General features: G+C 53.2%; 2 protein-coding genes across 2 annotated transcripts; both read right to left on the bottom strand.

The window, feature by feature from the left end:
* Window positions 1-2,786: 2,786 nt before the first annotated feature.
* Window positions 2,787-4,951, bottom strand: LOC121860867 (extensin-like). Its single transcript, XM_042358230.1, has 2 exons — window positions 3,756-4,951; window positions 2,787-2,844 (listed from the first exon to the last, which is right to left on the bottom strand). Exons 1-2 carry the CDS (start codon window positions 4,949-4,951, stop codon window positions 2,787-2,789), a joined length of 1,254 nt encoding a protein of 417 aa, XP_042214164.1.
* Window positions 4,952-11,592: 6,641 nt separating this feature from the next.
* Window positions 11,593-12,225, bottom strand: LOC121860868 (uncharacterized PE-PGRS family protein PE_PGRS46-like). The gene has a single exon (XM_042358231.1). It carries the CDS (start codon window positions 12,223-12,225, stop codon window positions 11,593-11,595), a length of 633 nt encoding a protein of 210 aa, XP_042214165.1.
* Window positions 12,226-13,413: the final 1,188 nt, after the last annotated feature.

A 13,413-nucleotide genomic window follows, 5' to 3' on the forward strand; every position in this document is an offset into this window, starting at 1 on the left:
GAAATTTAACAACAAAAGCAAAATAAATTCTCACATGAAAACTAACAAATCTCTTGAGAATTGTTGTTCCTTTCTACACACAAACTAAATTCTAGAACCTACTACCGTTGAGATTGACGAGTGTATAAATACTTAATGGTTTCTTAGTATTTTTTGACTTAGGCCAAGAGAGAATTTAAGCCTCTCACACCATCATCAGGAAGAAATGTCAGAATTAAGTGGAGGCTCAGTGTTAAGACTCGCGATTATTTGGAGCTTTTAGGTCAAGGTGCGAGCCGATAACAACAGAACAACAGTGAACTCTGATAAAAGGGGAGAACTGATATAAAGAAGATAACTGTAGGTCGATAAACATGACGCTAGAGGCCTGAGAACACCTGTGGCAACTAGCAAGGTCGATATACATGAGTGAGGCCGAGAGCCCTGTAGGTCGATATACATGACGAGGCCTGAGAGCACCTGTAGGTCGATACAACATGACGCTAGAGGCCTGAGAGACACCTGTAGGTCGATATACATGACGCTAGAGGCCTGAGAACACCTGTAGGTCGATAAACATGACGCTAGAGGCCTGAGAGCACCTGTAGGTCGATATACAAAGACCACACGCATCGCTAGCCTGAAACCGAACATGACGCTAGAGCAACACCGTGTCGATAAACATGCCTAGAGGCCTGAGAGCACTCAGATATACGACGCGAGAGGCCTGAGAGCACCTGTGGTAGGTCGATATACATGACGCTAGAGGCCTGAGAACACCTGTAGGTCGATATACACATGACGCTAGAGGCCTGAGAGAGCACCTGTAGGTCGATATACATGACGCTAGAGGCCTGAGAACACCTGTGGTCGATATACATGACGGAGAGCAAGCACCGGTATATCATGACGCTAGAGGCCTGAGAGCACCTGTAGGTCGGATATACATGACGCTAGAGGCCTGAGAACACCTGTAGGTCGATATACATGACAGAGCCCTGAGAACACCTGTAGGCGATATACATGACGCTAGAGGCCTGAGAGCACCTGTAGGTCGATATACATGACGCTAGAGGCCTGAGAACACCTGTAGGTCGATATATGACGCTAGAGGCCTGAGAACACCTGTAGGTCGATATACATGACGATAGAGGCCTGAGAACACCTGTAGGTCGATATACATGACGATAGAGGCCTGAGAACACCTGTAGGTCGATATACATGACGCTAGAGGCCTGAGAACACCTGTAGTCGATATACACACGCTAGAGGCTGAATTGTAGGTCGATATACATGACGCTAGAGGCCTGAGAACACCTGTAGGTCGATATTACGACGAACTGAGAACACCTGTGTCGATAAACATGACGCTAGAGGCCTGAGAGCACCTGTAGGTCGATATACATGACGGTAGAGGCCTGAGAACACCTGTAGGTCGATATACATGACGGTAGAGGCCTGAGAACACCTGTGGGTCGATAAAACATGACGCTAGAGGCCTGAGAACACCTGTAGGTCGATAATAATGAGTAGAGGCTGAGAACACTGTGTTATACATGACGCTAGAGGCCTGAGAGCACCTGTGTCGATATACATGACGGTAGAGGCCAGAGAACACCTGTAGGTCGATATACATGACGCTAGAGGCCTGAGAACACCTGTAGGTCGATAAACATGACGCTAGAGGCCTGAGAGCACCTGTAGGTCGATAATACGACGCTAGAGGCCTGAGAGCACCTGTAGGTCGATATAGATGACGCTAGAGGCCTGAGAGCACCTGTAGGTCGATATACATGACAGAGGCCTGAGAGCACCTGTAGTGATATAGATGACGCTAGAGGCCTGAGAGCACCTGTAGGTCGATATACGTAGAGGCCTGAGAACACGTAGGTCGATATACATGACGCTAGAGGCCTGAGAGCACCTGTAGGTCGATATACATGACGCTAGAGGCCGAGAGCACCTGTAGGTCGATATACATGACGCTAGAGGCCTGAGAACAATTGTCGATATATGACGCTAGAGGCCCGAGAGCACCTGTAGGTCGATATACTGACGCTAGAGGCCTGAGAGCACCTGTAGGTTGATAAACATGACGCTAGAGGCCTGAGAACACCTGTAGGTCGATATACATGACGCTAGAGGCCTGGAGACCTGTAGGTCGATATACATGACGCTAGAGGCCTGAGAATACCTGTAGGTCGATATACATGACGCTAGAGGCCTGGAGAACACCTGTAGGTCGATATACATGACGCTAGAGGCCTGAGAGAACACCTGTAGGTCGATATACATGACGCTAGAGGCCTGAGAACACCTGTAGGTCGATATACATGACGCTAGAGGCCTGAGAGCACCTGTAGGTCGATATACATGACGCTAGAGGCCTGAGAAAACCTGCAGGTCGATATACATGACGATAGAGGCCTGAGAGCACCTGTAGGTCGATATACATGACGCTAGAGGCCTGAGAACACCTGTAGGTCGATATACATGACGCTAGAGGCCCGAAGAACACCTGTAGGTCGATATACATGACGCTAGAGGCCTGAGAACACCTGTAGGTCGATATACACGCCAGGAGGCCTGAGAACACCTGTAGGTCGATATACATGACGCTAGAGGCCTGAGAACACCTAGGTTGATGACGAATAGAGGCTGAGAACACCTGTAGGTTGATATACATGACGCTAGAGGCCTGAGAACACTGTAGGTCGATATACATGACGCTAGAGGCCTGAGAACACCTGTAGGTCGATAAACATGACGATAGAGGCCTGAGAACCTGTAGGTCGATATACATGACGCTAGAGGCCTGAGAACACCTGTAGGTCGATATACATGACGGTAGAGGCCTGAGAACACCTGTAAGTCGATAAACATGAATGTAATCTTACTGGAACAGCTGTGCGTAGATATAGAGGAAGATAAAGGCTGTTGGATAAAGGTGAAGCCGACAACGATGATCAAAGAACTCCATTAGCATGCCTGAACTGAGAGAGAGAGAGAGAGAGTAGAACCTTCTACCAGATACTCAGCAGCTCCTTAACGTCCGCCTGTGTGTTATGGAAAACATTTTACGTGTTTGGGGAAGTTCCATCCATCAGGGGAATTTCCCTTAGGACTTTAATATTAGGGTAAAGGAGGTGGGCAGTGGCAGCTCTCCTCCCGTCCTCCAGGGATGTACGCCAAGGTGGATGGGGAAGAGGATACCTGATGTTATACAAAATGGAGAATGAGGGTACTCAGCCAGATGGATAAGGGGTCCTGGTACTGTAAGATGGATAAAGAGGTCCTGGTACTGTGTAAGATGGATAAGAGGTCCTGGTACTGTGTAGGATGGATAAGGAGGTCCTGGTACTGTGTAGGATGGATAAGGGGTCCTGGTACTGTGGGATGGATAAGGAGGTCCTGGTACTGTAAGATGAGGAGGTCCGTACTGTATAGGATGGTGGGTCCTGGACTGTGTAGGATGGATAAGGGGTCCTGGTACTGTGTAGGATGGATAAGGGGTCCTGGTACTGTGTGTAAGATGGATAAGGAGGTCCTGGACTGTGTGGGATGGATAAAGGTCCTGGTACTGTGTAGGATGGATAAGGGGTCCTGAACTGTGTAGGATGGATAAGGAGGTCCTGGTACTGTGTGTGTAGGATGGATAAAAAGAGGTCCGCATGTGTAGGATGATGGGTCCTGGTACGTAGATAAGGGGTCCTGGTACTGTGTAGGATGGATAAGGAGGTCCTGGTACTGTGTAGATGGATAAAAGGTCCTGGTACTGTTGTGGGATGGATAAGGGGTCCTGGTACTGTGTGTGTAGGATGGATAAGGGGTCCTGGAACTGTGTAGGGATGGATAAGGGGTCCTGGAACTGTGTAGGATGGATAAGGGGATCCTGGTGCTGTGTAGGATGGATAAGGGGTCCTGGTGCTGTGTAGGATGGATAAGGAGGTTCTGGTGCTGTGTGGGATGGATAAGGGGTCCTGGTACTGTGTAGATGGAGGAGGTGCTGTGTAGGATGGATAAAGGGGTCCTGCACTGTGTGTAGGATGGATAAGGAGGTTCTGGTGCTGTGTGGATGGATAAGAGGTCCTGGTACTGTGTAGATGGATAAGGGGTCCTGAACTGTGTAGGATGGATAAGGGGTCCTGGAACTGTGTGTAGGATGGATGTCCTGAACTGTGTAGGATGGAGGGGATCCTGGTGCTGTGTTGGATGGATAAGGGGTCCTGGAACTGTGTAGGATGGATAAGGGGGTCCTGAACTGTGTAGGATGGATAAGGGGTCCTGGTACTGTGTAGGAATGAGGAGGTCCTGGTACTGTAGATGGATAAGGTCCTGGAACTGTGTAGGATGGATAAGGGTCCTGAACTGTGTAGGATGGATAAGGAGGTCCTGGTACTGCGTGTAGGATGGATAAGGGGTCCTGAACTGTGTAGGATGGATAAGGGGTCCTGGTACTGTGTAGGATGGATAAGGGGTCCTGAACTGTGTAGGATGGATAAGGGGGTCCTGGTACTGTGTAGGATGGATAAGGGGTCCTGTACTGTGTAGGAGAGTAAGGGGATCCTGGTACTGTGTAGGATGGATAAGGGGTCCTGGAACTGTGTAGGATGGATAAGGGGTCCTGGAACTGTGTAGGATGGATAAGGAGGTCCTGGTACTGTGTAGGATGGATAAGGGGTCCTGGAACTGTGTAGGATGGATAAGGGATCCTGGTATGCTGTGTAGGATGGATAAGGGGGTCCTGGAACTGTGTAGATGGATAAGGAGGTCCTGGTAGTGTAGGATGGATGGGGTCCTGGAACTGTGTAGGATGGATGGGGTCCTGGTACTGTGTAGGATGGATAAGGGGGTCCTGGAACTGTGTAGGATGGATAAGGGGGTCTCGTACTGTAGGATGGATAAGGGGTCCTGGTGACTGTAGGGATGAATGAGGGGTCCTGGTGCTGTGTAGGATGGATAAGGGGTTCATTGTGTAGGATGGATAAGGAGGTCCTGGTACTGTGTAGGATGGATAAGGGGTCCTGTACTGTAGATGGATAAGGAGGTGTGTAGGATGGATAAGGGGTCCTGGTACTGTGTAGGATGGATAAAGGGTCCTGGTACTGTGTAGGATGGATAAGGGGGTCCTGGTACTGTGTAGGATGGATAAGGGGTCCTGGTACTGTAGGATGGATAAGGGGTCCTGTACTTTTAGGTGGATATAATCCTGGTACTGTGTAGGATGGATAAAGGGTCCTGGTACTGTGTAGGATGGATAAGGGGTCCGAACTGTGTGGGATGGAAAAGGAGGTCCTGGTGCTGTGTGAGGATGGATAAGGGGGTCCTGGAACTGTGTAGGATGGATAAGGGGTCCTGGTACTGTGTAGGATGGATAAGGGGTCCTGGTACTGTGTAGGATGGATAAGGAGGTGCTGTGTAGGATGGATAAGGGGTCCTGGAACTGTGTAGGATGGATAAGGGGTCCTGAACTGTGTAGGATGGATAAGGGGTCCTGAACGTAGGATGGATAAGGGGATCCTGGTGCTGTGTAGGATGGATAGGGGGTCCTGGTACTGTGTAGGATGGATAAGGGGTCCTGGTACTGTGTAGGATGGATAAGGGGTCCTGGTACTGTGTGGGTGGATAAAGGGGTCCTGGTACTGTGTGGGATGGATAAGGAGGTGCTGTGTGAGGATGGATGGGGTCCTACTGTGTAGGATGGATAAGGGGTCCTGGAACTGTGTAGGATGGATAAGGGGTCCTGGAACTGTGTAGGATGGATAAGGGGTCCTGAACTGTGTAGATGGATAAGGGGATCCTGGTACTGTGTAGATGGATAAGGGGTCCTGGTACTGTGTAGGATGATAAGGGGTCCTGGTACTGTGTAGGATGGATAAGGGGGTCCTGGTACTGTGTAGGATGGATAAGGGGGTCCTGGTACTGTGTAGGATGGATAAGGGAGGTACTGTAGGATGGATAAAGGGGTCCTGGTACTGTGTAGGATGGATAGGAGGTGCTGTGTAGGATGGATAAGGGGTCCTGAACTGTGTGATGGATAAGGGGGTCCTGGTACTGTGTAGGATGGATAAGGAGGTCCTGCAGGATGGATGGGGGTCCTGGTACTGTGTAGGATGGATAAGGGGTCCTGGTACTGTGTAGATGGATAAGGAGGTGCTGTGTAGGGATGGATAAGGGGTCCTGGTACTGTGTGGGATGGATAAGGAGGTGCTGTGTAGGGATGGATAAAGGGTCCTGGAACTGTGTGGGATGGATAAGGGGTCCTGGAACTGTGTAGGATGGATAAGGGGTCCTGGAACTGTGTAGGATGGATAAGGGATCCTGGTGCTGTGTAGGATGGATAAGGTCCTGTACTGTGTAGGATGGATAAGGGGGTCCTGGTACTGTGTGTAGGATGGATAAGGGGTCCTGGTACTGTGTAGGATGGATAAGGGGTCCTGGTACTGTGTAGGATGGATAAGGGGTCCTGGTACTGTGTAGGATGGATAAGGGATCCTGGTACTGTGTAGGATGGATAAGGGATCCTGGTACTGTGTAGGGATGGATAAGGAGGTCCTGGTACTGTGTAGGATGGATGGGTCCTGGAACTGTGTAGGATGGATAAGGGTCCTGGTACTGTGTAGGATGGATAAGGGATCCTGGTACTGTGTAGGATGGATAAGGGGTCCTGGTACTGTGTAGGATGGATAAGGGATCCTGGTACTGTGTAGGATGGATAAGGGGGTCCTGGTACTGTGTAGGATGGATAAAGAAATGGGACCTAATCTTCTTCACGGCAGCAGGATGGGGGGAGTACCTTATAGGATGGATAAAGAAGTACCTAATCTTCCTCTGTCCATCTTTATTCTTCTCTTCTCTTTCATTGTGTTTATCCATCTTCTCTTATAATCTCCTCCTCTTCCTCTTCTCCGCACTATTTTCTCTCCATCTCTGCCTTCAATACTCTCCTTGTCTCTCTTCCTCCCCAGTCACTCTCCTCATCCCCAGTCTCTTCTCCTCCCCAGTCTCTCTCCCTTCCTCCCCAGTCTCTCTCCTTCCTCCCAGTCTCTCTCCTCCCTCCCCAGCTCCCTCTCCCTCCTCCCAGTCTCTTCCTTCCTCCCCAGTCTCTTTCCCTCCTCCCCAGTCTCTCTCCCTTCCTCCCCAGTCTCTTCTTCCTCCCATCTTCTCTCTCCCTTCCTCCCCAGCTCTTCTTCCTCCTACCCTGTCTCTCTCCTTCCTCCCCAGCTCTCTTCCTCCTCCCCAGTCTCTTCCTCCTCCCCAGTGTCTTTTTCTCCTCCCCAGTCTCTTCCTTTCCCCAGTTCTCTCCTTCCTCCCCAGGCTCTTCCTCCTCCCCAGTCTCTCCTCCCAGTCTCTCTCCTCTCCCAGTCTCCTTCCTCCCCAGCTCTCTTCCTCCTCCCCAGTCTCTCTTCCTCCTCCCCAGTCCTCTTCCTCCTCCCCAGTCTCTCTTCCTCCCTCCCCAGCTCCTTCTTCCTCCTCCTAGCTCCCTCTTCCTCCTCCCCAGCTCTCTTCTCCTCCTCCCAGTCCTTCTCCTCCTCCCCAGTCTCTTCCTCCTCCCCAGTCTCTTCCTCCTCCCAGTCTCTCTTCCTCCTCCCCAGTCTCCTCTTCCTCCTCCCCAGCTCTCTCCTTCCTCCCCAGTCTCTTCCTCCTCCCCAGCTCTCCTTCCCTCCCCAGTTCTCTCCTTCCTCCCCAGCTCTCTTCCTCCTCCCCAGTCTCTCTCTCCTTCCTCCCCAGTCTCTTCTTCCTCCCCAGCTCTCTCCTTCCTCCCCAGTCTCTCTCTTCCTCCCCAGTCTCTCTCTCCATCCTCCCTCAGTCTCTCTCATTCCCTCCCAGTGTCTCTTCCTCCCCCCATCTCTCTCCATCCTCCTTCTCAGTCTCTCTCCTCCTCCCCAGTCTCTCCTTCCTCCCCAGTCTCTCTCTTCCTCCCCATTCTCTCCTTCTCTCTTCTCCTTCCTCCCCAGTTCTCTCCTTCCTCCCCAGTCTTCTCCTTCTCCCCAGTCTCTCCTTCCTCCCCAGCTCTCTCCTTCCTCCCCAGTCTCTCCTTCCTCCCCCTGTCTCTCTCTCCTTCCTCCCCACCCTTCTCTTCCTCCCCAGTTCTCCTTCCTCCCCACTTCTTTCTTCCTCCCCAGCTCCTCTCCCTTCCTCCCAATCTCTTCTTTCCTCCCAGTCTCTCTCCTTCCTCCCCAGTCTCTCTCCTTCCTCCCCAGTCTCTCCTTCCTCCTCAGTCTCTCTCCTTCCTCCCAGTCTCTCCATCCCTCCCCAGTCTCTCTTCTTCCTCCCCATTCTCTCCTCCCTCCTCAGTCTCTCTCCTTCCTCCCCATCTCTTCTCTCCTCCCAGTCTCTCTCCTTCCTCCCAGCTCCTCCTTCCTCCCCAGTCTCCTCTCTTCCTCCCCAGTCTCTCTCCTTCCTCCCCAGTCTCTCTCCCTTCTTCCTCCCAGTCTCTCTCCTTCCTCCCCAGCTCTCTCCTTCCTCCCTCAGTTCTCTCCTTCCTCCCCAGTCCTCTCTCCTTCTCCCCATTCTCTCCCTCCTCCCCAGTCCTCTCTCCTTCTTCCTCCCCAATCTCTTTCTTCCTCCCCAGTCTCTTCCTTCCTCCCCAGTCTCTCTCCTCTTCCTCCCCAGTCTCTCTTCCTCCCCAGTTCTCTCCTTCCTCCCCATTCCTCTCTCTCTCTCCTTCCTCCCCAGTCTCTCCTTCCTCCCCAGTCTCTCTCCTTCCTCCCCATTCTCTCTCCTTCCTCCCTAGTTCTTTCCTTCCTCCCAGTCCCTCCTTCCTCCCCACCTCTTCTTCCTCCCCAGTCTCTCTCCTTCCTCCCCAGTTCTCTCCTTCCTCCTCCCCAGCTCTCTCTCCTTCCTCCCCAGTCTCTCCCTTCCTCCCCAGTCTCTCCTTCCTCCCTCTTCCCTCTCCTTCCTCCCCAGTCTCTCTTCTTCCTCCCCAATCTTTCTCCTTCCTCCCCATTCTCTCCTTCCTCCCCAGTCTCTCTCCTTCCTCCCTAATCTCTTCTTCCTCCCAGTCTCTCTCCTTCCTCCCCAGTCTCTCTCCTTCCTCCCCCATTCTTCTCTCTCCATCCTCCTCAGTCTTCCCTTCCTCCCCAGTCTCTCTCCTTCCTCCCCACCTCTCTTCTTCCTCCCCAGTCTCTCTCCTCCTCCCCAGTTCTCCTTCCTCCCCAGTCTCTCTCCTTCCTCCCCAGTCTCTCTCCCTTCCTCCCCCTGCTCTCTCCTTCCTCCCCAGTGATTCTCCTTCCTCCCCAGACTCTCTCCTTCCCTCCTCCCCAGTCTCTCCCCTTCCTCCCCAGTCTCTCCTCTTCCTCCCCAGTCTCTCCATCCTCCCTCAGTCTCTCTCCTTCCTCCCCAGTCTCTTTCCTCCCTAGTTCTCCTTCCTCCCCATTCTCTCCTTCCTCCCCAGTGGCTCCTCCTCCTCCCCATTCTCCTTCTTCCCTCTCCCCAGTGGCTCTCTTCCTCCTCCCATTCTCTCTCCATCCTTTCTCAGTTCCTCCCTTCCTCCTCAGTCTCTCTCCTTCCTTCCTCAGTGTCTCTCCTCCTTCTCAGTCTCTCCTTCCTCCCAGTTCTTCCTTCCTTCTCAGTCTCTCCTTCCTTCTCAGTCTCTCTCCATCCTCCCTCAGTCTCCCCTTCCTCCCCAGTGTCTCTCCTTCCTTCTCAGTGTCTCTCTCTCCTTCCTTCAGTGTCTTCCTCCTTTCTCAGTCTCTCCATCCTTCTCAGTCTCTCCTTCCTTCCCAGTGTCTCTCTACATCCTCCTCAGTCTCTCTCCTTCCTTCTCAGTCTCTCTCCCTCCTTCCCAGTCCTTCAACAGACAAACAAACCCACCCTACTATCCATCACCCCACCAACTGGACCCAAGGAATAATAACAACAGGTAAAATACATCAGCTTGTGAGTGGATTGAATTTAGTTTGATAAAAATAGAATTACTTGAATCTAAAAGAGAATTTATTCCACAATTCGGGCAAAATCTAACTGCCGCCTACAGGTGGGAATTATAAGACTCAATAAATCTTTGGGAGAATTGTAACATAGAATCAATCAGGCTTCAATAATTGGTGAGTAAAATAAACTCATAAGAATCATTAGGCCTTTTTGAGAAACTTGGAAATTATTTTACTCAATAAGACTTAACAAAGCTTAAACAATAAAATAAAGTGAAATATAGATGGATGGATAGATGGAGAGATGGAGAGAGAAAGTGGGTGAGAGAAATGAGAAGGGTAGGGTAAAGAGAGAGAGAGAGAGAGAGAGAGAGAGAGAGAGAGATGACATTGTTACGGTAACCGGATGAAGAATAAATCCCAGTAAATCAATTCTTTATAAAAAAAAAAACAAAACCATAAAATCCGCAAAAGATTCGTTCACAAAATTTAACTAACGATATAATATGAATATTGTTTCGCCCTGGATTCATCTTGTTGCTACACTTCCTAAACTATACTAAAGCCCTTCTTACCCTGATTGTGTCCTTACAGTTTCCTGCTATAATATATTTTTCTAAGTAATGTTGTTTTAAAACGAAGGGAAATTAAGAGAATTATATGGGTGTGTGGAAAGGAGGTCACTAAACATGCTCTCTCTCTCTCTCTCTCTCTCTCTCTCTCTCTCTCTCTCTCTCTCTCTCTCTCTCTCTCTCTCTCTCTCTCTCTCTCTCTCTCTCTCTCTCTCTCTCCCACCACCAGGTAGACGAACAACAACAATACCTGGGGGTGGTGTGTCGGCTCCCTGATATCTTGTCAACAATGTCTCTTACCTCCCAACACACTCCAGGTATATATTTTTCCCTCCTGGTATTTTTATCTTTGTGTCCTTGAAATACAACAACAATTGTATTATTGCAGTTAATCCTCACTAAATTGTAAGTCTGAGAGAAAATCATATTTGGGTGAAATACGCGTAGTCTACCCCTATGCCTGTAGTCCCCCATCCCCTGCCAGTAGTCCCCATCCCCTGCCAGTAGTCGCCCCCGCCAGTAGTCCCTCCCATGCCCTAGTGTCCCCATCCCCGCCAGTAGTCCCCAATCCCCTGCCAGTAGTCCCCCCCACTCGTAGTCGCCCCTGCCAGTAGTCCCCCCTAGCCTGTAGTCCCCATCCCCTGCCACAGACTCCCATCCCCTGCCAGTAGTCCCTCCATGCCAGTAGTCCCCATCCCCACCAGTAGTCCCCATCCCCCGCCAGTAGTTCCCCATCCCCGCCAGTAGTCCCCCATCCCCTGCCAGTGGTTCCCCATCCCCGCCAGTAGTTCCCCATCCCCTGCCAGTATCCCCATCCCCGCCAGTAGTCCCCATCCCCGCCAGTAGTTCCCCTGCCAGTAGTCCCCATCCCATGCCAGTAGTCGTCCCTACTAGCCGTCCCCAGCCAGTAGTCCCCCATGCCTGTAGTCCCCATCCCCTGCCAGTAGTCCCCATCCCCTGCCAGTAGTCCCCCCACTGCCAGTGCGCTCGCCCCTGCCAGTAGTCCCCCCATGCCTGTAGTCCCCATCCCTGCCAGTAGCCCCATCCCCTGCCAGTAGTCCCCCTCCATGCCAATAGTCCCCATCCCCTGCCAGTAGTCCCCATCCCCTACCAGTAGTCCCTCCCCATCCCCTGCCAGTAGTTCCCCATCCCCTGCCAGTAGTTCCCTACCCTGCCAGGTCCCCATCCCCTGCCAATAGTTCCCATCCCCTGCCAATAGTTCCCCATCCCTGCCAGTAGTCCCCCATCCCCAGTCCCCCATCCCCTGCCAGTTCCCCTGCCAGTAGTCCCCATCCCATGCCAGTAGTCGTCCCTACCAGTCGTCCCCGTGCCAGTAGTCCCCCATGCCTGTAGTCCCCATCCCCTGCCAGTAGTCCCCCAATCCCCGCGTAGTCCCCCACTGCCAGTAGTCGCCCCTGCCAGTAGTCCCCCCCATGCCGTAGTCCCCCATCCCCGCCAGTAGACCCCATCCCTGCCAGTAGTCCCTCCATGCCAGTAGTCCCCCATCCCCTGCCAGTAGTCCCCATCCCTGCCAGTAGTCCCCCATCCCCACCAGTAGTCCCCATCCCCTGCCAGTAGTTCCCCATCCCCTGCCAGTAGTTCCCCATCCTCAGTAGTCCCCCCACTGCCATGTAGTCCCCCTTGCCAGTAGTCCCCTGCCAGTCCCCTTGCCAGTAGTCCCCTGCCAGTAGTCCTCCCTGCCAGTAGTCCCCATCCCCTGCCAGTAGTCGTCCCCCCGCCAGTAGTCCCCCTACCAGCAGTCCCCCGCCAGTAGTCCTCCCCTTGCCAGTAGTTCCCATCCCCTGCCAGTAGTCGCCTCCCGCCAGTAGTCCCCTACCAGTAGTCCCCCTGCCAGTAGTCCCCCTGCCAGTAGTCCCCCTGCCAGTAGTCCTCCCTGCCAGTAGTCCCCCATCCCCGCCAGTAGTCGTCCACACCTCCGCCAGTAGTCTCCCCTGCCAGTAGTCACCCCCTGCCAGTACCTCGCCCCTGCTAGTCGCCGCCCCTGCCAGTAGTCGCCCCTGCTAGTAGCCTCGCCCCTGCTAGTAGTCCCTCCAGTAGTCCCCTTGCCAGTAGTCCCCCCTTGCCAGTAGTCCCCCTGCCAGTAGTCAGCTGCCAGTAGTCGCCCCTGCTAGTAGTCCCCTGCCAGTAGTCCCCCCATTGCCAGTAGTCCCCCCTGCTAGTAGTCCCCATGCCAGTAGTCACCCCCTGCCAGTAGTCCCCCTTCCAGTAGCCCCCCGCCAGTAGTCAGCCCTGCCAGTAGTCCCCTGCCAGTAGTCCCCCTGCCAGTAGTCCCCCTGCCAGGTAGTCCCCCCTGCCAGTAGTCCCCATTGCCAGTAGTTGCCCCCTAGTGTAGTCCCCCTGCCAGTAGTCTACCCTGCCAGTAGTCCCCCCTGCCAGTAGTCACCCCCTGCCAGTAGTCACCCCCTGCCAGTAGTCGCCCCCCGCCAGTAGTCCACCCATTGCCAGTAGTTGCCCCCTGTAGTTCCCTGCCAGTGGTCTACCTTGCCAGTAGTCCCCCTGCCAGTAGTCACCCCTGCCAGTAGTCACCCCCTGCCAGTAGTCGCCCCTGCCAGTAATCCCCTGCCAGTAGTCCCCCCGCCACAGTTCCTCTGCCAGTAGTTCCTCTGCCAGTAGTCGCCCCTGCCAGTAGTCCCTTCCTGCCAGTAGTCCCCCTGCCGTAGCCCCTGCCAGTCGTCCCCTGCCAGTAGTCCTCCCTGCCAGTAGTCCTCCCGCCAGTAGTCCTTCCCTGCCAGTAGCCCCCCTGCCAGTAGCTCCCCTGCCAGTAGCCCCTGCCAGTAGCCCCTGCCAGAGTCCCCCTGCCAGTAGTCCCCTGCCAGTAGTCCCCTGCCAGTAGTCCCCCTGCCAGTAGTCCCCCTGTCAGTAGTCCCCTGCCAGTAAGCCCTCCCTGCCAGTAGTTCCTTCCTGCCAGTAGTCCCCCCTGCCAGTAGTCCCTCCCTGCCAGTAGTCCCCTCTGCCAGTAGTCCCCC

This window comes from Homarus americanus, unplaced genomic scaffold (genome assembly GCF_018991925.1).
Source record: "Homarus americanus isolate GMGI-L3 unplaced genomic scaffold, GMGI_Hamer_2.0 scaffold46604, whole genome shotgun sequence".
NCBI classification, from domain to species: domain Eukaryota; kingdom Metazoa; phylum Arthropoda; class Malacostraca; order Decapoda; family Nephropidae; genus Homarus; species Homarus americanus.

What these genes read in the sequence shown, in the direction of transcription:
- LOC121860868 (XM_042358231.1), bottom strand. Translation starts at nt 12,225, where the DNA reads ATGGGAACTACTGGCAAGGGGAGGACTACTGGCGGGGGACTGCTGGTA.
- LOC121860867 (XM_042358230.1), bottom strand. Translation starts at nt 4,951, where the DNA reads ATGAACCCCTTATCCATCCTACACAGCACCAGGACCCCTCATTCATCC. An exon ending in CCCTTATCCATCCCACAACA is followed by an intron (nt 2,845 to 3,755) that starts GTACCAGGACCT and finishes ATCGACTTACAG; the next exon opens with GTGTTCTCAGGCCTCTACCG.